The 27,119-nt window shown below is 47.1% G+C and overlaps 1 protein-coding gene across 3 annotated transcripts in view; it reads right to left on the bottom strand.

The window, feature by feature from the left end:
• MYO5B (myosin VB) overlaps nucleotides 1–27,119 on the bottom strand; it is a 381,273-nt gene that overhangs the window by 30,653 nt on the left and 323,501 nt on the right. For 2 of the 3 annotated variants that reach the window (XM_007974050.3, XM_073006323.1), the window contains 8 exons: nucleotides 23,727–23,811; nucleotides 22,317–22,465; nucleotides 21,131–21,250; nucleotides 19,072–19,212; nucleotides 15,560–15,625; nucleotides 7,559–7,798; nucleotides 6,644–6,744; nucleotides 275–352 (listed from right to left, as the gene is read on the bottom strand). In XM_007974050.3, the coding sequence (XP_007972241.3) occupies nucleotides 275–352; nucleotides 6,644–6,744; nucleotides 7,559–7,798; nucleotides 15,560–15,625; nucleotides 19,072–19,212; nucleotides 21,131–21,250; nucleotides 22,317–22,465; nucleotides 23,727–23,811 (980 nt within the window). The remainder of the gene's footprint in view (nucleotides 1–274; nucleotides 353–6,643; nucleotides 6,745–7,558; nucleotides 7,799–15,559; nucleotides 15,626–19,071; nucleotides 19,213–21,130; nucleotides 21,251–22,316; nucleotides 22,466–23,726; nucleotides 23,812–27,119) is intronic. The other variant, XM_037982326.2, reaches the window with a different exon arrangement.

Here is a 27,119-nt window from a genome sequence, read left to right as displayed (position 1 = left end):
GCACTTTCTTCACCTATAGAACAAGTGGGCTGGACCATGTGGTTCCTGAGGTCCACTAAATGCTATCACCTTGACCCAAACAACCAGCCATCCTCAACCACATCTGCACAGCCTGGGCACGGCGACAGATGGTCAACCACAGGGGCTACCAGCCAGACTGCATGCCAACTGTTCCCCGTGCTCTCGTACCCACCCTAGCTGAAAAACGGTTAAGCAGAGACACGAGCAGGCATAACGGACAAAGCAGACACAGGAAGAAAGGAATATGTTCCACCTGGCGACTTGCTTTAGGCCTTGGTAGGCCAAGCCGAGTTCTCCATCTTCATTTAAATATCCCCAATCCTCAGTCTTGCTAGAAACAAAGGACAGAAAAACAGGGTGTCCAGTGTAGAGGGAAGAGACAGGCAGGCAGGGAGTCCTGGAAAGTGAGGAGATTCTAGCCAAGGTTTGGAAATTTAAAAAAGGCAAGGCTCAAGAACTCCCATTTTCCCTTCGTCCTCTCCTGTCACCTGCGAACAGCATCTCTCCCCCAAGTCCTCTGGTTTCCGGTACTGTCTTGGAAGTGGGCTCATGTGGTCTCATGCGGGGCCTGCTAATAACCCCAGGTAGGAAAGCATGCTGCCCCAGAGACAGCAGAGGGCCAACTTGTTCTGGCAAGTCTGTAAATGGCAGCAAGGCAGCAAGGCAGCAGTGAGGGTAGAGTAGAAGCATTCACATTGCCTCACACATGGTGCTTCCCTCAATCAGACTGATTCAGACAAGAACAGGGAGAGATGCAAAAAGGGATGGGAGGAGAGGACCCTATGTGTGTGTGGAGGAGGCTGCAGGCAATGAGCAGGCTCTGGTGGGGAAGGCATTGCATCCTGCAGAGCAGCATGGGAAGCCCCTGGGGGATGTCAGCCTCAACCAGGGTAAGGAAGGAGACTGCAGACACTACCTGCTTTTCAATGTAGATCTTTCTGAGACTCCTTAAGCACACAAAAGTATTAACTAATCTTAACTCCAGTTCTCCTTGTCTTTCTCAAATAGCTAAAACAAGTTTTGTGATGCCCTAGATGAGAACTGAATGATGTCTCCCCTTGACCTTGGGACTGGGGTATGTTACCACTTTTACTCAATTTGGGAAAGCAGGACTCCTGACTCCTCCACATGCAAACTCTTTTGCTGTCTCCAAGTCACCCAGTGTCTGCCCCACGCCAGCAAGGGCAGCCCCTGGAGGTCAGGTGTGTCCGATGTTCCACCTACACCTGTGTCCTCACCTCACACAGCCCTGGGCACACAGAGATACTCAAAGGCCAGCAGGGTTGGCTGGAGGAGGGCAGGTAGGGGCCTGCTGCCCCCAGCAGGACTCTGTCCCACCTCCCTGCTCCTAACAGCCTCTGTTCCTGGAGTACTCCTCTTGCAGGCCAGATTCCAGCTTTCTACGCAGGAATAATGGAGCAAGAACTGCATTCATACAGCCTGAAATAAGGACCCATAATCCCCTCATCCTCATTCCCAGGGGGCAAACCATCTGTAAACCAAAAGTAAAATCCTAAGGCCCCCCCACCATCTGAAGGGACTTCCTCCTCAGCCAGGGCTCTTTTAATGTTTAACCCTAGAGACTGTTTCAGGCCATGAGAGGAAGTGGGGGTCGGGCGTGCCTCATTATACCTCTCCATCATTAACATCAACATGGACTTTAACAAATCCCAAACTCATAACTCAGCATCATCCCTTCTCAGGTGTTAGTGCCTGCATTTTACCAGGGCCTTTCATGGCTGGTGCTTTAACCCAAAGGCACAGCTCCCCGGAGGACTGTAGGCACCACTGCAGTGATTCTTGGGGAGGGCCAGAAGCAGAGAGCATCAGCGCTGAAAGGGAACGAGTGCAGGGATCCTGGGCTCCACCCACCTCCTTCCCCACACCAGAGAAACACTGACTCCTGTGCCAGGACCCAGTGTCTCCAGACCTTGCACTAAAGCTCCTTTCCAGCCTCCAGCTCTCCAAACCCCCAGGGAGGGGCTGCTGGGGCCCTGTCTCAAAGGGTCACCTCACCTCTGTCGTCCCCATAGAGCTACAGACTGCAGAGCTCTCTAGGGTGGGGCACGCGAAGCTGACTCATACAACAAGGAAGTCAGCGTTAATGCCCAGGCCACCAGCCTCATAGAGCCACACTCCCGGAATTCTTAATTCTGTAACAAGCCAGATACTACGGACAAAGGTAAAAGTAGAGAACTGTGCAGCCCAGGCAGCCCACAGTGCTCAGGAAACCAGACACACGAGTAAATTAAAAACCAGTCAACCAACTTGCTTCAGCCATTGGTTCCCAGAGGAGAGAACCCACGGAGGAGATCCTCCAGCTCCACTTAGGCCACTATGGGCCAATTTCAGGGAGGGAGCGCCACCTCCTGGTAGGAGAAGAAAAAACCCAAACTACTTGGCTCGGGATTTTTTGTTGAAAATATAAGTGCTTGGTATCAATGAATAAATCTACAAATATTTACAGAGAGGCCACTGTGCCACACAGAGATAAGTTAACTCACTGCAGTTGGTTCCCAGCCACAGGAAGCAGTGAGGCTCGGCATCCAGGAAACTGGCTGGAGAACCTAGCAGCCCAGGGCAACTCCCAGCCCCACCTGTAATGAGCCTGTGGCCCCGGCTAATCACCTCCACGCCCTGGGCCTCTTTCTTTATGGGTAAAGTGAAAGCAACCCGCTGAATTATCGCAAAGGTTTCTTCCAGATCTTATAGAAGACCAGACAAGGCCTCGAATAATCTTTGCCTCTGTGAAGATATTGAAAAACAGGATCTGCCAACCATGGCCCTGACACAGCTAAGAACCTGCCTCCCTGGGGAAACAGACAAGGTTCCTGCCAGCTCAGAGATGGTCGGTTTCCCAGTTCTAAAAAGCCCCCTGTGTGCTCCACAGATAGCCTAACTTCTTTAGTTCATAGCCAAGCTTTCTATTCAACCTCCTAGCATATTCCCGGGGACCTCTGGGAAATGGAAGACACACCCCAAACGCCAGGAACAGCAGAGAAACATCCGAGGCCCTAGGCCTGGCCACATGAGGGTGAACGGTTCGTGGATCGATACCACCCAGCCATGAAATTACAGGAGACCCAAACTGTGCTACTGACTCAGGACCAGCAGAACTTTGGGAAACATAAAGAAACGATCACCTCCCGGAAAAAAGCCAAGAGCTCTTAGCTAGGACTGGTTAAAGCTGGGCCCTCTGGGGGAGGAGCTGGGCAGAAGTCAGCTCCTCCTGCCTTCTTTGCCATTCTGAGCAAGGCAGCCCACAGCAGCCGAGGCTCAAGGTCAAATGAGCTAACAGCTCCAAGCAAATCTTGAGACTGTACACAGTTCCTTGTCAAACACAGTCTCCACTGCCCTGGACAGGCCCATGGTGTGTGTATTGGGGGTGTGTGAATAATAACCCCAGTTGCATCTGACCAAGCCTAGGTGGCAAAGCCTGGAGGCCTCCTGTCTTGCCGGGGACCTGTTGGGTGGAGAGGAGCTGCTGGGAGGTTTTCTGGGACATTAGGAACGCACCAGTCTCACTTTGGAGTTCTACACTCTTGGTAAGGCTTGGGTAGAAGTGGACAGGAATCAAAGAAGCACTGTTCTTAGAGCCAGACCAGAGCCCTGGCCGTGCTCCTGCCCCTCTCTAGCTCTGTGACTTTAAGTGCTCGCCCAAGGTAAGGCTGGTCTGAGGGCAGCGGCAACTTGTGCCCTCCTAACCCACTTCCCCATCCTCCTCCCATAGACAGCCCTGAAAAGAAGACAAACTGCCCAGCACCCAGCTCATGTTCACAGCCCTCTTGCCCCTTCATCTTCCTATATATAAAATGGTGATAATGATGTTGGTGTCTCTTAGTTCCCAGAGGTATAAAAGGAGAAAGCTCTGTGGAAGCAGAAGTGCCACCCACATTCCTACAACTCCTCTCAGAGCAGACCCTCAGTAATGGCTTCTCTCCCCAGAGTTCAAAACAAGGGAAAAGACACAGTTGTAGGGACCAAAACAAAACTCTATAAACTATGAAGGTTAGCAAGTGATCAAAGTTCTGAACTTGAGGATCATGAATGCTTAAAGGGGCTGTGACTGGGAATGTGATGGAAGCCCCCAGAAATCTAAGCAAAATTCAGCGCATGAGTGTAACTTGTTCTAGGGAGAGGATAGATGTCATCAAAATTCTAAATGGTCCCCTACAAATCACACGTGTAGGTATAATTTATATTTAAACAGTATAACTCTCCATTACAGGAAAACGGTAGGAAAGGTAGAGCAGCTGTCTATCTCCAAAGCACCCCAGTTGCCAGGGTGGCCCTCATGGTCATGGGAATCCCCTTGCTGTGGGCTCCACGGAGTCCCAGTTGGGTCCCTGTTCCCTGCCAGCCTGCCTGGCAGCTCTCCTCCCTCAATGCTGGGATTTGGAGCAATCATGAACACTTCCCAAAACTAAGGCCAGACTGGGAGAGGGGCAGACCCACCCTGGCCACTTCCACAGCACCTGGTGCAGCACACACCGCGGAGCTGGCTCTTCAGGCCTCCGCTCCCCAGGGCAGCTGGCTCCTTTTCTGTACTTAACTCAGTTTCACAGGCTATTAATTTCCTATTGTATGCCAGGCTTGCTGGGAACAGAATTATTTTAAGATATAATAAAAGCTATTCTTATTTTATCACCATCATTATTGTTGCTGTAAAGGAAGACAAATCTAGGGTATTAAGCAGCCCCTGGGAAAACCTAAACTGGGATCTGGATCCCTGACAACCGCTAAATGAATAAAAGGGGCTGCCAACAGTGACGGCTCTGAAGATCGGGAGATACGCATACCGCTTGTCAGATCAAGCACACGGTGCTTCTTCCTTTCTACTTTAATATCACCTGGGCCTTTTCTTATTCATCTCATTTCTTATCTTCAACCAAGATAATTAAAAATTATTAAATCTTGACTCCAGTTTTAGCACTGAGAGTCACCTGCGTTCCTTCTCTCCCTCCTTTAGGGAAAAGAATTATACCTCTCTTGAAATATATTTAATTTCCTCCTGGAGCCTGCGACAACACCTTCAACTTCTGATTACCTACTCAGTGGCCGGAAGCCGCCCCAGCCTGAGTCAGGCCTTCCGGATTCTACCTTGACTTAGGCACAGGCCACCTGCGGGCCTGAGCTGCTCCACCCCTCTGGGCCTCAGTCTCTTCCTCTGCAGAAAGAGGGACTGGATGAAAATATCTGGGAATCAAAGCATCAGAAGTCTTCAGTGACTCTGTGACATTCTTGCAAAAAACTTAGAAGTTGCACTCACAGTGCCACCTAGTGACATTTTTTGGAAATGTTTGCTGTTTTCACCAATTTTGAACAAATAATTATCAACATTCTACTAGTGGAGGTAAGACAGAAAGGTAGCCAGGGAAAAGACTAGCTCCGTCTTTTTTTTTTTTTTTTTTTTTTTTTTTTTTTGAGACAGAGTTTCACTGTTGTTGCCCAGGCTGGAGTGCAATGGCATGATCCCAGCTCACTGCAACCTCTGCCTCCTGGGTTTGAGTGATTCTCCTGCCTCAGCCTCCCGAGTAGCTGGGATTACAGGCACCCGCCACTATGACCGGCTAATTTTTGTATTTTTAGTAGAGACAGGGTTTCATTGCATTGGCCAGGCTGGTCTCAAACTCCTGACCTCAGGTGATCTGCCCATCTCGGCCTCCCAAAGTGCTTAGATTACAGGTGTGAGCCACCATACTCGGTCAGCCAGCTCCATTTTTATAGGTGCCCACAGGGGCATGAGGAAGCAGAGACGATAACGTTGATCATGGCAGTAACACTCATCATGTGTGCACCACAGACAGGCACTGTCCTAAGTTCCTTACATGGATGATAGGAGCTCACCCCATCTTCCCCAAAGCCGCAGAAGGGACGCCGCTATGGCTGTCCCAGTTCAGATGAGGTGACTGAGGCACCTATTGGTCATGCGACCGCTACTAAACGGTGAGGAGTGGACTCCGCAGTGTGCCTTCTCAGGCACTCTGCCTTGGGGGTCTGTGTTCTGTCTGCTGACAATGCTTGGCCCTGCTGTCGCCCTCAGACAATCACTCTTGCTTGTCTTAACCCTGGCTTAGCTCATCTTCGAGGGGACAGTGGTTGCTAAACTCACATCCAGGGAGATCTCATTTTGGCTAAGACGGTGGAGGTGAAATGCTCCCATTCCACCCCCGAGTGCCCAGCTTGGGTTCCATCTGTTCTGAATGACAGAGGGTGGGCCCCCAATGTGTGACACACATTGCACGCATGAGAAGCGCATTGCAGCAGGTGGCTAAGCAGCCCTCCGCTGTCATTTGGCCAGCCCCCACCCCAGCTAGCTTCCTCTCAAGGAGAAAAGCTGTTCTCAGCCAGACCTTCCTATTCCACTCCTGTTATCCTCCCAGGGAAGCTCCCTGTTCCTAACCCTTTTCAGGGGACCTGGGCTCTAGATGCTGAGAGTGTGTTGCTCGAGCCTTGCTGAGCTAACAGTAGGGCAGGGGACTGAGTCAGTCGTTCCGTGTCCTCTAATAATTCTCTGATGCTCATCACATGGTTATCACCTGAGTAAAACCCCAAACAGATTTGGCTGGGCAGGGCCCTTCTCTGTGGCCTCGTCCAGCACAATTGACCACAGTGGCCTTACCTGTTTGTCTGGCAGACCCCATGATAGGCCTCAATGGCATCCTCCTGGTCAACATGCTTTTCACTGTTAGGCCAACTTGATCTGGCATTAATGTTTGGCTCCTAGAAATCCCCAGATAAAAAAATAACTCTGGTTAAACAATTGCCACAAAATGGCTTTATATACAAACAGGTATAAAAACGTGCCTTTGGGAAAAGACAAAGGCCTGGAAGAACAGAGATTACCACAATCAAACCCAGGCCAGGAACATGACTCCAAAAGGTCACCTTGGAAGAGACACAGAACGACGAGGCCAGGCTGAGACACAGCTGCAATGTGGGGCGGTGGGGGAAGATGGCCAGGAGGTGCCCCTGGGAGGAGAGAGCACCCAAGTCCAGAGCACACAGGTAGACCCTGGCTCAGCTGGAATCCTCCACACTCATCAGCAGCTGCTTACCCCAGCCGTCCTGAGGCTCATGCCCAGAAGTGGCTCAGGCTTTTAGAGCCCATGGAGTGACCCAGGTGGCCTTGGTCCCCACCTTCTGGCTCTAGTCTGTCCCAGGAAGTGAGAACATTAGGAAAATACAGTGAACAGAACTTGCCACCCTGGGGGAATGAGAGGGACCAAGGACTCGCTCCACTTCAGAAAGCAAACAGCAAGGGGTATGAGGTGAAATGGCCACCCTGAGGTTACCTATTAAACGTCTTCATATTAACTTCAGAAGATTCTAGAAGCTTCTAGCTGCATCCCCCAGGGAAGGTCATGCTGACAGGGCAGCAAGTCTTTTGCTCTGCCTTTTTAGAGGAGACCCCGCAGGGAGAGACTCTGCTCTTTCAGGTTTTAGACCCTCGTGGGTAAAGATACATCTAAAAAACACTAATTTATCACCTAGGGTCACCCCTCAGCAGCCCCACCGCGGGCCGCCATCTTGTTACCGTGTTTCTGCCGGCGAGTCGCCGCTGGTCGGCGCTCACGATCTGGGTCCTCAGGATGAGCACCTCCTCCTTGCGCACCTCGAGCTCCTCGTGGGCCAGCTTGAGCTGGTTCAGCAGGAGGCTGTAGCTGTCTGGGGAACCGTGGCTGGAGTTATTCTGCATGGCTTGGTCGGCCACGGCTTTCCTCAGCTCATTCAGGTCATTCTTCAGCTTTTTGTTCTCTGACTCCAGCTCTTGCCTCTGGAAGACAGCCCAAGGGCCGCTGCCATTACTCCCTGCCCTAGGGCCCTCTCCCTGTGTGGGCCTCCCCTCCTCTCCTCTCCTCTCCTTCTTTTGTCCACTGGGAAACTTCGCTCTTTAAACGTTTAAACACATGGAAAGTTCTGACTGCCATCAGCAAGCAGTCAAAGCTGGAACCTGGATGTGAACTCATGACTTCAAGTCACAAGCGTGAAGCACCTGCACAATGCCTCAGGAGCGGCAGTTCCCCAAACTGATTCAACAGTGTTCATGTTTCTAAACACATTTGGCTGTGAAACTCCTCCTTGTGGAAATGCTGGGCTCACAATTTTAAATGACATATAGTAAACATAGGAATTCCTAGAATCCAAACATGTTCACATGCTTTGTGGCTTTCCAAGAAAAGGTACACAATGCAGGATTTCCTAACTTTATTTGCCCAGAGAACCCCTTGCTCCCCATTTTTCAGGGAGCATCATTTTTGTCCAGGACTAATGACTTGGAAGATACACCAGGGACGCAGTTTTGTTGTTTTGGTCATATAGAAAGCCACCATCTGTCAATGTCAGCAGAGGAAAAATACCTACATACAGAATCGAATGTGCTATTGGAACTCAACTTTGGAACATTATATTTTCTGGGTAGTACATTTAACTTTGTGTTTGAGATGAAGTCTGATGATCACACACAAACTGCCAGCAGGACCCTGGGATATGTGAGATTCAAAATTTCCCAAAGGAAACCCAAAGATGTGGATGAGTATGCATTGGTTGCATGTTTGTTACAGAGCCATAGCATGATGGAACTAGGAGACGGCTGGGGAGAATGAATCTCTTGATTTGCTGAGTGAGGAAGCTGAGCCCAGGGAGGGGAAGGCTCACAGCAAGTTTAGAGACTGACCTAGGACAGATGGCCAGGGCTCCCGACTCCTGGTCCAGGGTGCCCCCATGACTCCACCATATATGTGGTGATTTCCAGAAGATTTAGAACCATGCACAGAGATAGTAACTCTGCAGACATGACGAAGGCCCCAAAATAAGGTGATCAATAATGATCATTGATGAGTCACCAAGTCTATGGTGAGTCTATTTACTAAGTTCAGAAGTTCAGGATCCCCTCAGTGCCTGGGTGATCTTCTGGCAGCCAAGGTCATCCTCAGGAGAGCCAGCGTCACATGCTAGAGGAACACTGGGTGTAGAGACAGCCCTGGGTCCCCTCCTGGCTCAAGGTGCATACTGCACAGTCCTGGAACCTTAGCCTACTCAGGTGTGGCTTAAGGGAGTGAGAATAGCTGGTGGCTAAGGTTTCCTCCAGCCTTGACAGGCCAGAACTGAGCTCAGTGACAGCTGTTGGCTGGGTGCCTGAGCTGACAGCCACCCCAGGCCCTACTCAGCTGTGAGATTGTGCCTCAAGACAAAGAGAGCCAGGTTGGGCGAAAGCTCTGGTTGTTTTTCAAGGATTTCTGCCCAGGGCACATCTGTGACATTTCTATTTATCCCATTCTCTAAACATTCCTGGATATCATCTCCCATAACCATACCCCACGGGTCCCCCACACATCACCTCTCCTCTCCACTCCCCTCTCCTCCCCCACAGGCTCACTACCATTTCCTCATCATCCTTTCTGGTCAACAGTGCCAAAAGAATATGCGTGCTTTATTGTGGTAAAAAAATATAAAACACAAAATTAGCCATCTTACCTATTTTTTTATTTTTTTTTTTAGACAGAGTCTCGCTCTGTCGCCCAGGCTGGAGTGCAGTGGCGAGATCTCGGCTCACTGCAACTCCGTCTCCTGGGTTCACGCCAGTCTCCTGCCTCAGCCTCCCAAGTAGTTGGAACTACAGGCGGCCACCACCACGCCTGGTTTTGTTTTTCTTTTTTTGTATTTCTAGTAGAGATGGGGTTTCACCATGTTAGCCAGGATGGTCTTAATCTGCTGACCTCATGATTCACCCGCCTTGGCCTCCCAAAGTGCTGGGATTACAGGTGTGAGCCATGCGCCCGGCCCCATCTTACCTATTTTTACGCGCACAGTTCAGTGACATTAAGTCCATTTATGTTGTGCAACCATCCCCACCATCCATCTCCAGAAGTTTTTCACCTTTCCCAGCTGAAACTCTGTCCCCACGAAACACTAACTCCCTATCCCCGCTCCTCATCTACTGCAACCATCATTCTACTTTCTGTCTCTGAGTGTGACCCTTCTAGGTACCTCATATATAAATGGAAACATGAATTTGTGTGAAAGACATAGTTTTGATGCATTCAAATGCTATGCCATTCCAGTTGGAGAATAAGGGAGTCCCATTCCCTGACCCTCCCTCCCACCAATCTTCATCATCTGCCTTCTTCAGGCCAGGCACTGTGCTAGGTGCTGCAGGCACAACACCTGCTTAGAACCTATCAATTACACTAAAGTACAGATCATGGCACTGCGGCCTGGAACACACCATGACACGAGTGAATCCAGAGTGACTGCGGAACACAGAAGAATGCCATCCACTGACTCAGGCAACAGAACAGGTCTGAACAGCTAAAAGACAGGAGCAGCTAGCTATGTGAAAAAGGCAGACAAGAGGTCTCCAGGTACAAAGGCCTCAGAGAAGGAGAACAAGCAGGACTTGCTGGGGAAATGCTGTCATGCAGAAGGCAGAGCAGAAGGGGCGGGGGTCAAGAGATTCCAAAACCCAGGGAAGGGAGCTGGATCCAGGAAAAAGCAGTGAGTTGGTCATCAGAGCTTCAGAAGGGTTTCCCTGGTTTCCATGGGGAGATAGGCCATCTGGCTGGAGTACAACATGGCATGGCTCATGGCAGGGAGCAGAGGGAGATGTGAATGAGCGGTAGAGATTTAGGAGGTGGAACTGTCAAGACCTGGAGACTACTTGGATGTGGGAAGCAAGTGGGAAGAAAGTCTAGATGCTTGAGTGACATGTGTGTCATCTATTGAGACAAGATAGGGTTTCAGGGTTCAGATGTGTTCAGCTGTAGTCCCCATGGCGCAGTGAGCAGTTGGAATTAGGGGCTAGAGATGGATCAGTATGTTGGTGAGGACTGAAGTCTTGGGAGGATGTGTAGGTGGGTGGGGGTGAAACTGCCCCGGGAGAGTGTGCTGAGGCTGGGCCCTGCACACCACATGCTTCCAATTTCCTGTCCCTGGGTAGCCCCAGGACTTCAAGCTCCTAGGTTAGCTGGACATTGGACTGGGCAGGAACCTTTCTGTAGAGTTGGGGTATCTATTTCTTAAACTTCAGTACATCCCTGGAGAGCACTCTATGAGACAAAGTAGATATTTCACACAGGATGAACGTTACCACTGGAGGCGGCACAATTTTGAATGAGGGTTCATTGAAATTCTATATATAGTCAACACTAAATCACCATTCTATAACTTTGTAAGATTTTAAACCAGTAAAACTGATCTGTGTTCCATAAAACAAACTAAAGTTGTGAAAATGGCCCTCACAAATCTAGCCACAGTAAACAGTAATGGATGCAGTTTGTTTTAAAATTCTGAGGAATTTTAATAAAATGAACAGTCCAGTTCTCTCTCAAAAAAAAGCCTAGTTTCATCACAGGATTATTTATAAAAGTAAAACATGAGAATATATTCATCAATTAGAGAATGGATAATTGTGATAATGTCATCAAATTTTAATCATCCATGGAAATCATGTTTACAAAGACATGTAGAAAAATGCTCGTTATAGTAAGGAAAAAAGCAGAATAAAAAATTATATATATAACAGCTATATAAATATGCATATAAAAAGCATTAGAAATAAATATTCAAATAATATCAAAGACTGCCTTTAAGTGGCAGGAATATGGATTTTTAAAAAATTCTCTAAATTTTCCTGTATTTTAAAATTTTTCTAAGATGAACAGAATTACTTTAATAAATTTACAGATAAAATGAAAAATGTCTATAAAAAGGACACATTAAGGAGGAAAAAAAACACTCAAGCAAGTATCTTCTCAATTGAGTCTTTTCTGATGCATGTTCAACATTGGATTAGCCAATGGCTGGATAGTCAGTTGAGGTGAAAAGTGTTTAAGTGCCAAGCTGGACTCTCAGTTCCCTATTATTCTTGCACAAACTCTGAGTCAGTGGGTACCATCTCCTGATTTGAGTCCAGCTCTGGCTGACAGCAGTTCGATAAAGAAAAACTAACACTGCTGCTGGCCGTAAGCAGGGTCTGTCTGCCCAGATGGCTTCCAGGGCAGCACAGTCATGGCTCTTTTTGGCTACCAGGCCTGTCTCAGGCACGAGGGAATGGTGAGCTTCCTCCTCTGCTGACCCTAGAGCCACCCCTCCTACCCTCACCATCTCTACACTCATTCTCCTCTGCTTTTGCATACTGGCCAGGGCTAACAGTCACCGCAGGGAGACCCATCTTCCATCCACCCTACTCAGGCCTCCAGAGACAATGCTCTGCAGGAGCGACTGGCCCTGAAAACCCTTCTACATGACCTTACTGCAAATGGGGACACCTAAGCCTCGTGCGGGGTACATAGTCAGTGTGTTTCTGCCAAGAGCTGCAGTTACCTTTTGCATTCCAGCAGGATCAGCAGAAATTTTTAAAATTCTGGTAAAAGGGTTTAAGCAAAAAATCGCTGCTTGTCAAGGGGTCTTCCTAGAGTAGCCTCATCTCGTGCATGTACCTGTGGGCAGCTTTTTCAAATCCAACTGGAAAAGGATCAGGCTGGAAGAGGGAGCTGAGTGGCCAGGTGTGTCGACTCATTATCTTAGCGCTTTGACTTACCTACTCAGGTAGAGTCTATACTTTTGGAGGGCACAGTACACTTCCTACCCCTTTGCACACTTCAGAGCATTCAGGAGGAATGTGCACTGGGGGAGCTCACTAAATATAAGCTGACTGTGTTCTGCCTAAAAGCCCAATTTCCATTATTATCAAAAATACTAATAAGTGGTCATAAAGTCCCCTGAATGCTGGGCTGGGCCTGGTTAAGTGAGAAGCACCCAAGCCAGCCTCTTCAACATGAGTGCTTCCTTACAGTGGGTAATTTTAACCCCAGGGGTCCCCAGGACCAGCCTCTGTGACAAGGCCCATAGGTAAAATCATTTCGTCAGAGACACTTCTGGGAAAACCAGGTCTCACACCCTCAGAATCCTGGCCTAAGTCAACAGCAGCAGAGTGGAGCAGCTATTTAGACTTGTGGCAGTTTAAGACAAGTATTTATTGCACCCTTTCTGTGCTGGGCCCCATGCTTGGCAGTGGAGATGAAGCCTGTAAAATCAAGAAGGGGCATCTTCCTCAAGCACGCTAAATGGAGGAGGAGTTTTTGCACTGATTTTAATGCAGGAGTCTGGGAGGCAGCTTCGTGGGTAGGGTAGTACAGTGGTTCTCAGACCTGAGTGGGCAACAGAATCTCTTGCAGGGCTTGTTAAAACACAGATGGCTGGGCCCTATCCCAGGCTTCTGATTCAGCGGGTCTGGGAGGGGACCTGAGAATCTACATTTCCAGCAAGTTCAGTAATGCCTGATGCCACCAGTCCCACATCTACTCCTGGGGAACTACTGGACCCCTCTCACTAGTTCTGAAAGGATGGGTGGCACTGATGTCCCCAAAGTGCTAACTGGAATAGTTCACATGCTCATTTTCATCCCCAGGGGCTAAGCCTCCCTTGGGAAAGGCAGCTGAAGGCTGGCATGCAGAAGTCCCCTTGCTGCAGGCATTTATCCCACTGAAAGACTCCCAGGCTCCTTGGAGGGTTTTGAATCTGTAGAATATCACATGAGGAAAGTAAGTCTAATCAACGACTCCAGAAGGAGATCTCTAGGACACTCTCCCCCATGCCATCTGTGTGGCCCTGGTTGTTTAAAAAGTCAGATGGTGCTGGGAAACCGGACATCCACAGCAAAAGAATTAAGTTGGGCCCTTACCTCAATCTTCAACAAAGATTAACTCAAAGTGGATCAAAGGCTTAAATGTAAGACCTAAAATTATAAAACTCTCAGAAGAAAACACAGGGCAAAGGCCTTATGACATCAGATTTGACAACGATTTCTTAAACATGACACCAAAGGCACAGGCAACAAAGGAAAATAGACAAACTGGACTTCATGAAAATGTAAACATTTTGTACACCAAAAGACACTATCAGAGTAAACAGATGACCCACAGAATGGGAGAAATCATTTGCAAATCATGTATCTGATAAGGGATTAATATCTAGAATATGTAGAGAACTCCTAAAACTCAACACAAAACCCCAAACAGCGTAATTCAGAAATGGGCAGAAGACTGAAAAGACATTCTTCAAAGGCTACATAGAAATGACCAATAAACACGAGAAGATGCTCAGTATTACTATTAGGAAAATGCAAGTCAAAACTACAATGAGGCATCACCTTACACCTATCAGAATAGCTACTATCCAAAAAAAAAATACTAAGTGTTGGCAAGGATGTGGAGAAATGAGAACCCTTGTGCACTGCTGGTGGGAATGTAAAATGGTACAGCTGCTATGGAGAACAGTAGAGCAGTTCCTCAAAAAATTAACAATAGGATGACCACATGATCCAGCAACTCCACTTTGGGGTATATACCTAAAAGAACTGAAAGCAGGGTCTCCAAGCGATACTTGGAAACCATGTTCAGTATAGCATTCTTCAAAATAGCTAAAACAGACAAGCAGCCTAGATGTCTAACAAATGGATAAGCAAAGTGTGATCCGTACACACACAATGGGACGCAGTCTTAGAAGAAGACGGACACATGCTACAATAGAGATGAACCATCAGGACATAATGTTAAGTGAAATAAGCCAATTACAAAAAACAAATACTATACGATTCTACGTATGTGAGGAACCTAGAGTTGTCTAATGCAGAGAGACAAAGTACAATGGTGGTTGCCAGAGGTTGTGGGAGGAGGAACTGGGGAGTTGTTAATGAGTACAGAGCTTCAGTTTTAAAAGATGAAAAGAGTTATGGAGTGCTGGTGAGATGCTAGCATAACATTATGAGTGTATTTAATACTATCGAACTGTACACTTAAAAGAGTTAATTACAATGGTAAATTTTTTGTGTATTTTACCACACTTTAAAAAATTAGAAATAAGCCATGGGAATGATTCAAGGCTGTTCTCCTGGGCAATGTAGCTGTTACCAGAGTTATTTATTTTTTTGACAAGTCAAGTGCAGCAGTAAGATGGGGGAAGGAATAGAACAAGGAGTTCGATCTGTAACAGACTGTGAACAGTCCATTGAGATAACTTACTACCTTCAGATCAACCAGCCAGAGTTATTTGTAGTCTTGTAAGTGACTGGCAGATAGGCTAAATTCCCACATTATCACGTCTTTGAGGATGGTAATGGGGTGGGCCTCTTCTGAAGCTCCTTTTCTGTGCACTCCTCCCTGCTGTGGGGGCCGCTCACCTCCCACTGTTCTACTGCACTGTCTCCCCACGTGCCACCAGAGGACACACTGGCAGATCCCTCTGTCCTATGTTTGCCCATGCAAGCCTTGCTTTTTCCTAAGTGATTTTTAGTAGCCATATTTTAACTGAAATTGTATTGGGTAGGTCATATATTTATAATCATTCCTGTAGTAGATACCAATTTTCCTTCATTCCAAAGGTGAAGAAACTGCAGCATGGAAAAAGGAAGCTACCTGCTTATGGCTCTCCTTGTCAGCAGACTGTGGCTCAGGGCCTGATCTCCTGATGCCCAGATTTGTCATCTGCCCTCTCCTGGGGGGAGTGTTCCAGGAAGCCTGTCCCCTAAGAATCTTACCTTCAGACTATTGTAGGCCAGATCTGCATCCGGGTCCAAATCTATGTCAGTCTGTGGTGGTTCCACCTGCATGGATAGAGAGACAAAGATGAGCGTGGACCTCGAGCAAGATATTCCACAGAGGTGTTTCCGACTGTGGTCAAACTTGCTCATCCTGCCTGTGCATGAATACCCAACACTCCCACCCTCCACAAGTCCACTTCCTTCCCACCTTCAAAGTGCAGCTCAACACTCCAGCCTACCATGAAGTGCTCCATCAACACCTGCTTCCTGTCCCCACCCCATCTTCCCTCACCTGGTCCCCACAGGCACTTATAGGTTAAATATGTAGAACACTGTGTTATGGCTTGAATTTTGCCCCCCAAAAGATATTCTGAAGTCCTCACCCCTAGAAACTGTGAATGTGACCTTATTTGCAAATAGGGTCTTTGCAGATGTAATCAAGTTAAGCTGGGGGCATTAGGGTGGACGCTAATCCCGTCGGAAGAAGACACGGGGAAGATGGCCATGTGAAGAGGGAGGCAGAGGCTGGAGCCACGCAGCTGCCAGGCAGGGAACCCCAGGATGGCCAGAAACATGGGAAGTTAAGAGAAAGGCATGAAGCAAATTCTCCCTTAAAGCCTTCAAGAGAACAGAGGCTGTCAACACCTTAATTTCTGACTTCCGGCCTCCAGAACTCTGAGAGAATAAATTTTTGTTGTTTTGTCATCCAGTTTGTGGTGTTTTGTTTCAGCAGCCTTAGGAAGCTAACACACACTGTAAAACTACGTCTCTAGTAACACGGTTAACAAGTTACGTTCCAATTTATGAGGGAGGAAACCTCCCTAGTGTGTTGTTTCCTAACTAAACTCTAAGCACCTTGCAGAGAGCTGCTTCCTCCATGACACTACCGCAGGTAGTAGAGATGGCCCACAACACTCCATAATGCTGTCTGACATCAGAACTCCAAAGCTAGTGCTTGTCTATGGCAATTTCTGGAGTAACAACTCACTAGGATTCAGCTGAGCAAATAATTCCTACAGTTATTTAGCTGCTACTAGACTTAAACTGCCAATGAGAAGGGGTAGAAACAGCTTCATAAATGGTTAACTACTTGGAGTAATTTCAAGTAGTGGGTGATAGTCCCTGAATAAGATGGACTTCTGGAGGTAAAAATGGAAAGATCACTTACTGAGATTACCTACATGCTAGCTAGCAGTGTTAAGTCCTCCTGCTGTGGATGGACTAGCATGCCCCAGGCTGTGAGACAGGAACAGGATCTGAGCATCTCCTGTACTCCTCCCAGTTGAAGGATGCCGACACTTAACTGCACTGTTTCCAGCCCTGCAACCTGGGGGTAAAGCCCCTCCAAGGTACCAGTGTCTGTTTTGCCTCCACCAACACCAGTGGTACAGGAGGCTGTGGCTGTCCAGGGTCCGCATTCAACCTGCTGCTCCGGTGAGAGTTCTGTACTTGTGTTCTATGTAGCATGGATTTGCCATGTGTCCATGGATAATATTGAGTCCATTAGATTCTCAGAAAATGGAGATCACCTACTCAGACTCAAGGGGCTCTATTAAGATGGGCTGGCAGTCATGTTTGTAAGTGGGCAGCCCATAGGAATCACCCTATTGGCCAAGGTGACTTTGCCAGGCTTGAGAAAGGGAGGTGGCTGGGTGAGAGGTCAAATGCACTGACCATAGACTGTTATAGAGGCCCCACCCTCACTCTCATACTGATGGTACATCCCACGGGCTTCCCTGCCATTCCTCACTCAGTGCATGGCCTCTCTCTGCGGCTGAGACCCGAGCCATCTCTCTCCAGTATGAAGACCCAGGTAGTTCAGGATCCCTCTTTGGATCAACAGCGAATCCAAGAACTTGACCTCCAAAAGCTCCATTTCAGGGTGCTACAGAGGGATCCCATACCCTCCCCCAACCCACTTCTGCCTTTCCTTCCTTAAACTGTCAGAAACAAGGCCATTGTCCCTAAAGAGAGATCCTTAATATACATGACAGAGCTATGGCCCAGGCCTAGAGTTCTAACTATTTTTCCGTGGTTATTTTGGAGGAAAAAGATACCCTTTTTTATTTGGTATCCAGAGAAGTTCTAAAGCCAAGATTCCAAAATTAGTTGGCATGTCTGGAATGGGGAGCCTGGAGAATGAATCTTTAGGTACAGCTGAATAGGCCAAGAACTTGTACGTCAGGCACTGTCTGATATCATCTGTGTAGCTTTTCATTGATTTGATTTGCACTTGCCTGTCAGGGCAGCTTTCCCTCTAATTCAGAGTAATTTAGAAACCTAATCTTTTCACTTTCCATTCTGAATCAAGTCCACCTGAGAGATTTAAACCCATCAGCACGATTTACCCCCCAGTTACTGCTGGAGGGGGGAAACAAGAATTTGCTAGCAATATAGATCAGAATCTGTATCACAATTGATTGCAAAGGGAACACAGGTGTTGCAAAAAATGACTGGGCACAGAAGTGAGGTAAGGGATGGGGACTGAGAACATGGGGTAGGTGTCAAACTCCACAATTAATAATTCAGGCCTGAGAACACACGAAAGGCCTTTTTCAAGCTCACTATGAGGTCAGCTGATGATATAACCCATGGCAGAATTGGCCTTGTACCCTTTAGAAGTGGTCCTTCTATCTCCAGAGAAATAAATGGTTCTTTCCTCCTTAGCACTGCTATATTCAATGGATTCTCTACTCCTATGGCACCAACCTGTTCACACTCAACTTGCATTTATTTAAGTGCTACCACAGTTATTTTTTACTTTTCACATGTGTTATGTCCGGTTCTCCCAGACATAACATCTAAATTCCTCATAACATTTAAATTCCTCAATCCTCAAGAGAAATCCTGGGGATTTCTCTTACATTGTTATCTGCTGTCCTTTAATGAACATTTTGTGTACCTACTACATGCCTGGCACTGGCATAGTTCTGAATGCAGCGTGGGTGCCCAATAGTTCCTTGAGATGGAACGATTATTTTTGGGGCTACTAAGATTTCAAACAATATCCTTTCTAGACCCAAGAGGCTGCTGATAATCTGGACTGAGGCAAGGGTGCAGCCATGGGAGAGGAGGGTGAGTGACACATACTCGGTCTGCCTCTGACCCAAAAAGGCTAAACCCAAGCCCATGCCAGATCCCAGGTATGAAAGGGCGATAGGTTATCTCTGTGAACATCTGACTTCTGCTGTATTTACACACTTATTACACAGCCTGGTCCTCCTGGCAGGGAGCTCCTCTCTTTGCAAGTAGGTGATGATGCCACAGACTTCCCCCTAGCTTCACCAGTGGAAACCCGGGGCACGAGGGAGCTTACTCCTGTTCAGCTGGGTGGTGTAGGGGCACTCAGAGAAGACTCAGCATGACTCCAATGCAATAAGGAGGAGCCCTCTGAGACTTAGCAGGAGCATGATCCCATGTGGTCACACATGCCACATGAGCCCTGGGAACACGAGCTGGATTGTTCTCTCATCCAAGCACCATAAGAGCACTGCAGCCCCTTCACGTACCTGGACTTTCTTGCTGTCCTGCTGTTCTCTCTTCTCCAGCTGCACTTGCAGCTTCTTCCTCTCCTGCTCCAGCTCCCGTACTCTCTTCTGCAGCTTCAGGAAGACCGTCATGTCCATGGCTGCCTTCTCCAGGCCGATTTCCTTCAAAGGAAGACAGGCGCAGAAAAGAGGTTTTCCTAAATACATGCCTTAGGGAACGCACAGCGCTTCACTGTCTCCCTCTCTATCAGCCATCTGTCTCCTCTCTCCTCCCAAACATCAATTTGCATCTCAAATACAGAGCCAATGACAACCAACTAACATTTCTCATATCACAGTTGGTGCTCCAGGCTCATTTTCTGTCCAGATAACATCTGAGTCTCAGCCATTTATATTCCTCCTGTGTGAGCCACTTAAAATGACCAATCATATATTCCAAGAACAAATGGATAAAAACACAGGCACTTTCTTTGGAAGTTGAAAGAGCTCTCTTCTGGAAAATGGTCCCATGCCAGAGAAACTATAGAACTTGGGACATAGCACTTTCTAACGAAGATTCAACGTGGTTACCAATCACTGCAATGTGCCGTCAGCCATCACTTGATTGCATCTTGAAATGGAATCAATGCTTGCTCTGCCCTGGAACCTACTTATCCAACAGATCTTAAAGCATTTATTTCCCAGATTTTGTTCCTTTTGGATTTATGCCTGAGTTTGCCCTCCAGGACTCTAATGCATGGGGACAGGGGTGTACAAACACGTGCATCTGCCTGTGAATGGGGAATGTGTATAAGCACATCCACGTGGATTTTTAAGCACATGTATGTACATGTGAGACAATATAATTTGGTTCCACCAGGATTTAATGAGCACTGGTTCCACCAGTGCTTCATGTTTGACCAGCACTGGACCAGTCTTGACTTCCTTGAAGAACAGAAACCCAGTGATGACAATGCTTATGTCTACATATAGACAGTCACACATACAAACACCAGGGTGATATGCCTGGAGTTGAGGCTGACTGAAGCCTCCAGGGGCCTAGACTTAGAAAACTGCAATGCAAAGCCAAGCGTCTCAAGCCAGCACTTAGGCAAGGCTTACTAAGTGTGTACAGCAGGCGGCAAGCCATGCAGAACTACACAACAGATAGGAGACCTTCAGATAGGACCTCCTTCTCTCCCTCCACCCCCTGCTCCAGCATTCTCTATTGCTCATGGTCTCTTATTTTTCTTTATAGCACTTAGCAGGACCTGCAATCATATCACATGTTTCTTCCCTAATGGCTCGTTGTCTAGCTGTCTGTCAGATGAGGGCAGGGACTTCTCTGGCTCGGTCACCACTGTTTCTCTAGCAATGACCAGCAGATCCTGCACAAAGACCTGCTCCAAACCCATTTGTTTTTATTCTGTCTTTCCTCCATGTTATTTCCACATGCTTTATAAGGTTGTGTGTGTGGCGCGCACATGTGCCTGTGATTTTCTTTTCAAATGCCAGAGGAAAAATTGTATCTTTTGTACCTTTGACAAAATTACACACAGACTAGATAGTTCGCTGTGTGGTACATTTAGTGACTGACTCTCAGAGGCTATTACCAACAAAGATACGGTCACCCAGCATATGTTCATTCCAAATATTTTTTGTCGTTCTGAGTTTTATCCAGCTTCTAAGTGAGGTGGCAATTTTCTTGTGTATTTATTGATATTGCTATATGCACTATGATATTAAGTGGGGATAAGTTGTATCTACTTTAATGACTTAGCTGTTCCTTCTTAAACCACCTATTTCACCTCTCTGCATCAGTTTCTTGGTTTTTCAAGAGGAATCAGAGATCCATCTTCCTCTTTCCTTTCTGGATAGGGTGTAAGGTAAACAATAATGTATTGCTTTGCACAGTTAAGTGTTAACTCCAGAGAACTGTCTCTAAATCCACTGCAGTCCAAGTGATCCTCTCTTGAGAATTAGCCCCTGGGCACTCTGGTCACCACCAGCAGAAGAGTAAATCTCTCTTGGACAGTTCCACAGAGAAAAAACACACACTCCCTCTGGAGAAGGGCAGTACCCAAGAGCCTGCATCACTCACCTCCACCTGCTGGAGGGCATCCTCAGTGTCTCCGATGTCAGATGTGGAGATGGAAGGGTAATTGGAGTCAGATTCTAAGCTACTTTGGTTTGATGGGTTCCGCCTATGACCTGGAGTTTGCTGTTCAACAAGAAAAATGTGACAGCTCATTAGGAACTAATGTTCTTGAGAACTTATTTCTCATGGTGGCAGGCCCTAGAGTTATCCTTCTGCCTAATTTGTAAACAAGAATAGGTATCATTGCTTCTTGGAATGATGGCTAAATAGAGCTAGTCCTATGAAACATGTCACCTACAGTTCTTACTGTAGTCATCCACTTTTTCGTCTCTTAATGAAATGCAAATTCCTAACATTTGGGTCAATTTCTCTGAGAAGTCCTAGAAAAACCTTTCACTCCCAGTCTTGCTTGTGAAATGCATAAAGGCAGTCACATTACCCACTTCTCTCTTGAAAAGAATGTTCCACACCTGCCCAGAATGGCCCCTCCCTTCAATCTGCACTTCCCAAATTTTGTTTATGAAAATAGTAGCATATTAAAAATAGTTTACCATTTATACCGTTCATTTAAAAATACTTTTTATTTCTGCATCTGATTTGGCTGTGTGAAAACTGAGCTTGGTAGGACAATTTTAGACTTCTATGGATGCTCCTATTCAGCTTTTCTTCCTGGCTTCTATGCAATTAACTTACTCCATCTTGTTTGAATACTCATTTCTGGAGGAAATGTTTACATGGGTTAAAAAAGAATGACAGATCCTAAAATATCATAAAAAGTGTCTCTATGTATACTGCATCTCATCAGGTTAGGAGACACAATTAGGCCCTGTGGGTCTCTCTGCCACACACACACTAATGAAGCTGAGAATTCCCACACCCCATTACTGTCTAAACACAGGAAATCGTCCCATAATAGGAACCAGGAAAGATAACATGCTTGGGTGGAATGTTCCTTAAACTCATAACTGAGATCTTCATGACCCCAAAGTTGGAAAAGGAGCTGTCTGTCAGTAGGAATGAATCACCCAGCCCAGCTACTTTTGCCTCTCTGCAGTAATGGCAAGCGCTGCACATACAACACATAGACTGAGCATCACATATCAGAAAGCAGTGCCTGAGATCATGGGGTCAGAAGCTGGACAGGAGCCGGGGACCCGTGCCATGGCACAGCAGAGGCACCCCCCCTTGCCTTTATGATGGTCATCTCATCCCGAAGGTTGTCGTATCTCTGCTCCAACTGTGAATATTCCTTCACAAGGTTCTGGTACCGGGATCGCTCCTCCTCCAGTTCTTTCTTCATGAGGAGATTTTCCTTCACAGAGTTCTGGGCAAATTCATCTGGAAAGCAACATGCTAAGCTGCAGTTTTTCTGGATGGATTCCCTCACATGTATTGACTCATGCTTTCTGATTAATCTCTTGTTAAGAGGCTGCCCATGACGAGCTCATCAGAGGCTCCTGATGAATCTATTAGGCTCCTCACCTACTGCAGAGCAAAGGTGAGTCTCCTTACTCTGGCTTAGTCTTCAGAGAGGGAGAGAAAGACTCTGCTCTCAGGGAATGGGGAGACAGAAGTTGGCAGCGTAGGTGAGAATTCCCTCAGTTGATGCCCCAGCCTCTCTTCTGCCAACTGTCACAGCAAATGCTGGCAGCATTCCTGGAAGAACGACGGCTTATTCACACTGCTTTCCTAGTCCTGATCTTTCAGTTCTTGGGAGTGCAGGGAGATCAAAGGAGACTGGGGTGAAAGGAGGGAAGGCAAATAGAGAAGGGCACTCCCCTGCCAAAACTTATCATTCACATTAACGGACAGAAGTGTTTTAAAAGGACATTTAAAAACAGTTCATGTTTTCAAAAAGATGTGATATTGGGTGGGACTGTGAGGTCATGTGGCTCCATCCTCTTGTGACATGAGGAACCTGAGGATGGGAGAAGCGGATTTGCTCTAAATCACGGTGAGTTGGGGCAGAAACTGGGGTCTGTGGACTCCCCCTGCTCCTCCACAGCCGAGTGGCACATGGGGACTGATGGCAGCCCAGGAGCTGGTGGGCACTTGAGAGGGGCTGACCTGGGATTTGATTCAAGACGCTTTCTTCAGTAAACACTAACAGATGACCCAGGGGTTAGAAGAAACCATGATGCGTGGATGGACACGAAAGACAAATGTGAAACCCAGTGATGAGGGCAGCTCCCGAGCGCTCACTGCGAGTCACCCACCCTCCTAAACACTTCACGGGCTGCCTCTTCCTCATTCCTTCCATGAGCCCCCTGATGTCTGGACCTTTATGTCCGCGGAGCAGAGGAGCAAACTGAAGGCCTGTTCAAGGCCACACAGAGGCACATGGCAGAATCATGCTTCGAGTGCGGGCCTCCCTGACTCCAAGTCTTGTTTACTATGTTGCCCATTACACATGTCTCACCTCTTTAGATTCTTGAGGCCAAATGTTATAGCAGGATCTTAAAGGTCATTATTCTTTCTTCATCTTCCTCTATTAAGATCCTTTCCCCACTGTAGCCTCCAGTCTAACTGCATGCTTGCTAGGAGTCTTTGGGGGAAGAGATTAAAACCCCAAATAAAACTCAAGTGCTTTGGTACTTACCTTTAGACTGGCACAGGATTTGGTTGTTGAGCTGTTCTTTCTCATCTTTCAAGAGAGCGTTTTCTTGCTCCAGGTCTGCAACTCGCTGGAAGAGAGCAACAGGGGAAAAATGTCTCATGATGCTGGGAAGAGGAGAGGCTTCTCTTGGGATTTGAGTTTTAACTGGATATGTGTAAATGCTCTTTTTGTTTAAGAAAATTGATTTGGGTAAAGCTTCTTTTGTTTTCAAGGAAAAATGTGTACTAAAAGAAAAATCCCATTAAAACAAGACAGATGAGCTCAGCACTATTTAAGGTCATCTAATGTCCAACAAAACATGAAAATTCTACCCCAAGCTCACATGCCTTGCTGAGGAACTTACAAAGATAACAGGCTTTCTGAAGAGAGCTGAAGGCCTGTGGATCGTGACCAAGTCAGCAATCCACTGAGGCTATATAATCAAACAGCAAACTGTGTATCATGAATGCAGGATGTGGGCAAACACATCTACACCTGCCACCAGAAGGTTTGCTGAGTGCAATCACTCCCTGGCACTGTGCTCCTTGAGGTTATCTACTAGAACATCTGGAGACTACTGTTCAGAGAATGCAGTTATGCAAGTCTGCACTGAGTCAAGCTGCTGACTGACAATCACCCCCTTCTCCCTATCTCTTTTACTCAATAAATATGAAGGGAGCTAAAACCTCAGGCCCTTGTTTACTGGAAGCAAGGAGCCCCTGGACTCCTTCTTCCAAACATACTCTTTTGCCTTTGTCTTTATTCCCGCATTCATCCCCTTTTGTTAAGTCCAACAGGGACTGGTTCCATGTCAGCTTTCATGTTTTTGTATTTGTTTGCCTTTCTTGCTAAATTTTTGAGCTCTCAATCTGGTCTTAGGAAGGCCAAAAGCTCACAATGAACAAATTATCTCTGGTCTTCATCCCACTTGCTTTACCTGTCTTACTGGCCCAGCAAAGTACAAATTCTGGAAAAGAGATGACTTGCTATTGACATTCAACTGTCTAATCTAGTGTTGGACTTCTGATGATGTTGACAAAACCAAAATAAGGTGATTATTACTAGAAAAAAAAAAGGTATAAAAGAAAAAATACTAATTAAAGAAAACTTGTAGTCTACTCAAAGAGGAGTAAGAATTAAAACTGTGAAGATGCCAGGCATGGTGGCTCATGCCTGCAACCCCAGCACTTCGGGAGGCCGAGGTGGGTGGATCACGAGGTCAGGAGATTGAGACCATCCTGGCTAACACAGTGAAACCCCATCTCTACTAAAAATACAAAAAATTAGTTGGGTGTAGTGGTAGGCACCTATAGTCGCAGCTACTCGGGAGGCTGAGGCAGGAGAATGGCGTGAACCTGAGAGGCAGAGGTTGCAGTGAGCCGAGATCGTGCCACTGCACTCCAGCCTGGGAGACAGCGAGACTCTGTCTGAAGAAAAAAAAAAAAGGGGGGGGGGCAGATCCAAGATGGCTGAATAGGAACAGCTCTAGTCTACAGCTCCCAGCTGAGCAATGCAGAAGACAGGTGATTTCTGCATTTCCAACTGAGGTACCAGGTTCATCTCACTGGGGCTTGTCAGACAGTGGGGGCAGGACAGTGGGTGCAGCTCACTGAGCGTGAGCCAAAGCAGGGCAAGGCATCACCTCACCCAGCAAGAGCAAGAGGTCAGGGAATTCCCTTTCCTAGCCAAGGGAAGCGGTGACAGATGGCAACTAGAAAATTGGGTCACTCCCACCCTAATACTGCTCTTTTCCAATGGTTTTAGCAACTGGCACACCAGGAGATTATATCCTGCGCCTGGCTCAGAGGGTCCCACACCCACGGAGCCTCCCTCATTGCTAGCACAGAAGTCTGAGATTGAACTGCAAGGTGGCAGCAAGGCTGAGGGAGGGGCGCCCACCATTGCTGAGGCTTGAGTAGATAAACAAAGCGGCTGGGAAGCTCGAACTGGGTAGAGCCCACCACAGCTCAAGGAGGCCTGCCTGCCTCTGTAGACCCCACCTCTGGGGGCAGGGCATAGCTGAACAAAAGGCAGCAGAAACCTCTGCAGGTTTAAATGTCCCTGTCTGACAGCTTTGAAGAGAGTAGTGGTTCTCTCAGCACGGAGTTTGAGAGCTGAGAACGGACAGACTGCCTCCTAAAGCAGGTCCCTGACCCCCGAGTAGCCTAACTGGGAGGCACCCCCCAGTAGGGGCAGACTGACACCTCACACGGCTGGGTACCCCTCTGAGACAAAGCTTCCAAAGGAATGATCAGGCAACAGCAATTGCTGTTCAGCAATATTTGCTGTTCTGCAGCCTCCGCCACTGATACCCAGGCAAACGGTCTAGAGTGGACCTCCAACAAACTCCAACAGACCTGCAGCTGAGGGTCCTGACTGCTAGAAGGAAAACTAATAAACAGAAAGGACATCCACACAAAAGCCACATCTGTATGTCACCATCATAAAAGACCAAAGGTAGATAAAACCACAAATATGGGGAAAAAACAGAGCAGAAAAGCTGAAAATTCTAAAAATCAGAGTGCCTCTTCTCCTCCAAAGGAACACAGCTCCTCACCAGTAATGGAACAAAGCTGATGGAGAATGACTTTGACAAATTGAGAGAACAAGGCTTCAGATGATCAAACTTCTCCAAGCTAAAGGAGGAAGTTCAAACCCATTGCAAAGAAACTAAAAACCTTGAAAAAAGATCACACAAATGGCTAACTAGAATAAGCAGTGTAGAGACATCCTTAAATGACCTGATGGAGTTGAAAACCATGGCACAAGAACTACGTGACAAATGCACAAGCTTCAGTAGCCGATTCGATCAACTGGAAGAAAGGGTATCAGTGATTCAAGATCAAATGAATGAAATGAAGCGAGAAGAGAAGTTCAGAGAAAAAAGAGCAAAAAGAAATGAACAAAGCCTCCAAGAAACATGGGACTATGTGAAAAGACCAAATCTATGTCTGACTGGTGTACCTGAAAGTGATGGGGAGAATGGAACCAAGTTGGAAAACACTCTGCAGGATGTTATCTGGGAGAACTTCCCCAACCTAGTAAGGCAGGACAATATTCAAATTCAGGAAATACAGAGAACGCCACAAAGATACTCCTTGAGAAGAGCAACTCCAAGACACATAATTGTCAGATTCACCAAAGTTGAAATGAAGGAAAAAATGTTAAGGGCAGCCAGAGAGAAAGGTCGGGTTACCCACAAAGGGAGGTCCATCAGACAAACAGCTGATCTCTTGGCAGAAACTCTACAAGCCAGAAGAGAGTGGGGGACAATACTCAACATTCTTAAAGAAAAGAATTTGCAACCCAGAATTTCATATCCAGCCAAACTAAGCTTCATAAGTGAAGGAGAAATAAAATCCTTTACAGACAAGCAAATGCTGGGAGATTTTGTCA

Source organism: Chlorocebus sabaeus, chromosome 18 (genome assembly GCF_047675955.1).
Source record: "Chlorocebus sabaeus isolate Y175 chromosome 18, mChlSab1.0.hap1, whole genome shotgun sequence".
In the NCBI taxonomy this organism is placed as follows: Eukaryota; Metazoa; Chordata; class Mammalia; order Primates; family Cercopithecidae; genus Chlorocebus; species Chlorocebus sabaeus.
This window is presented reverse-complemented; position numbering and strand designations above follow the sequence as displayed.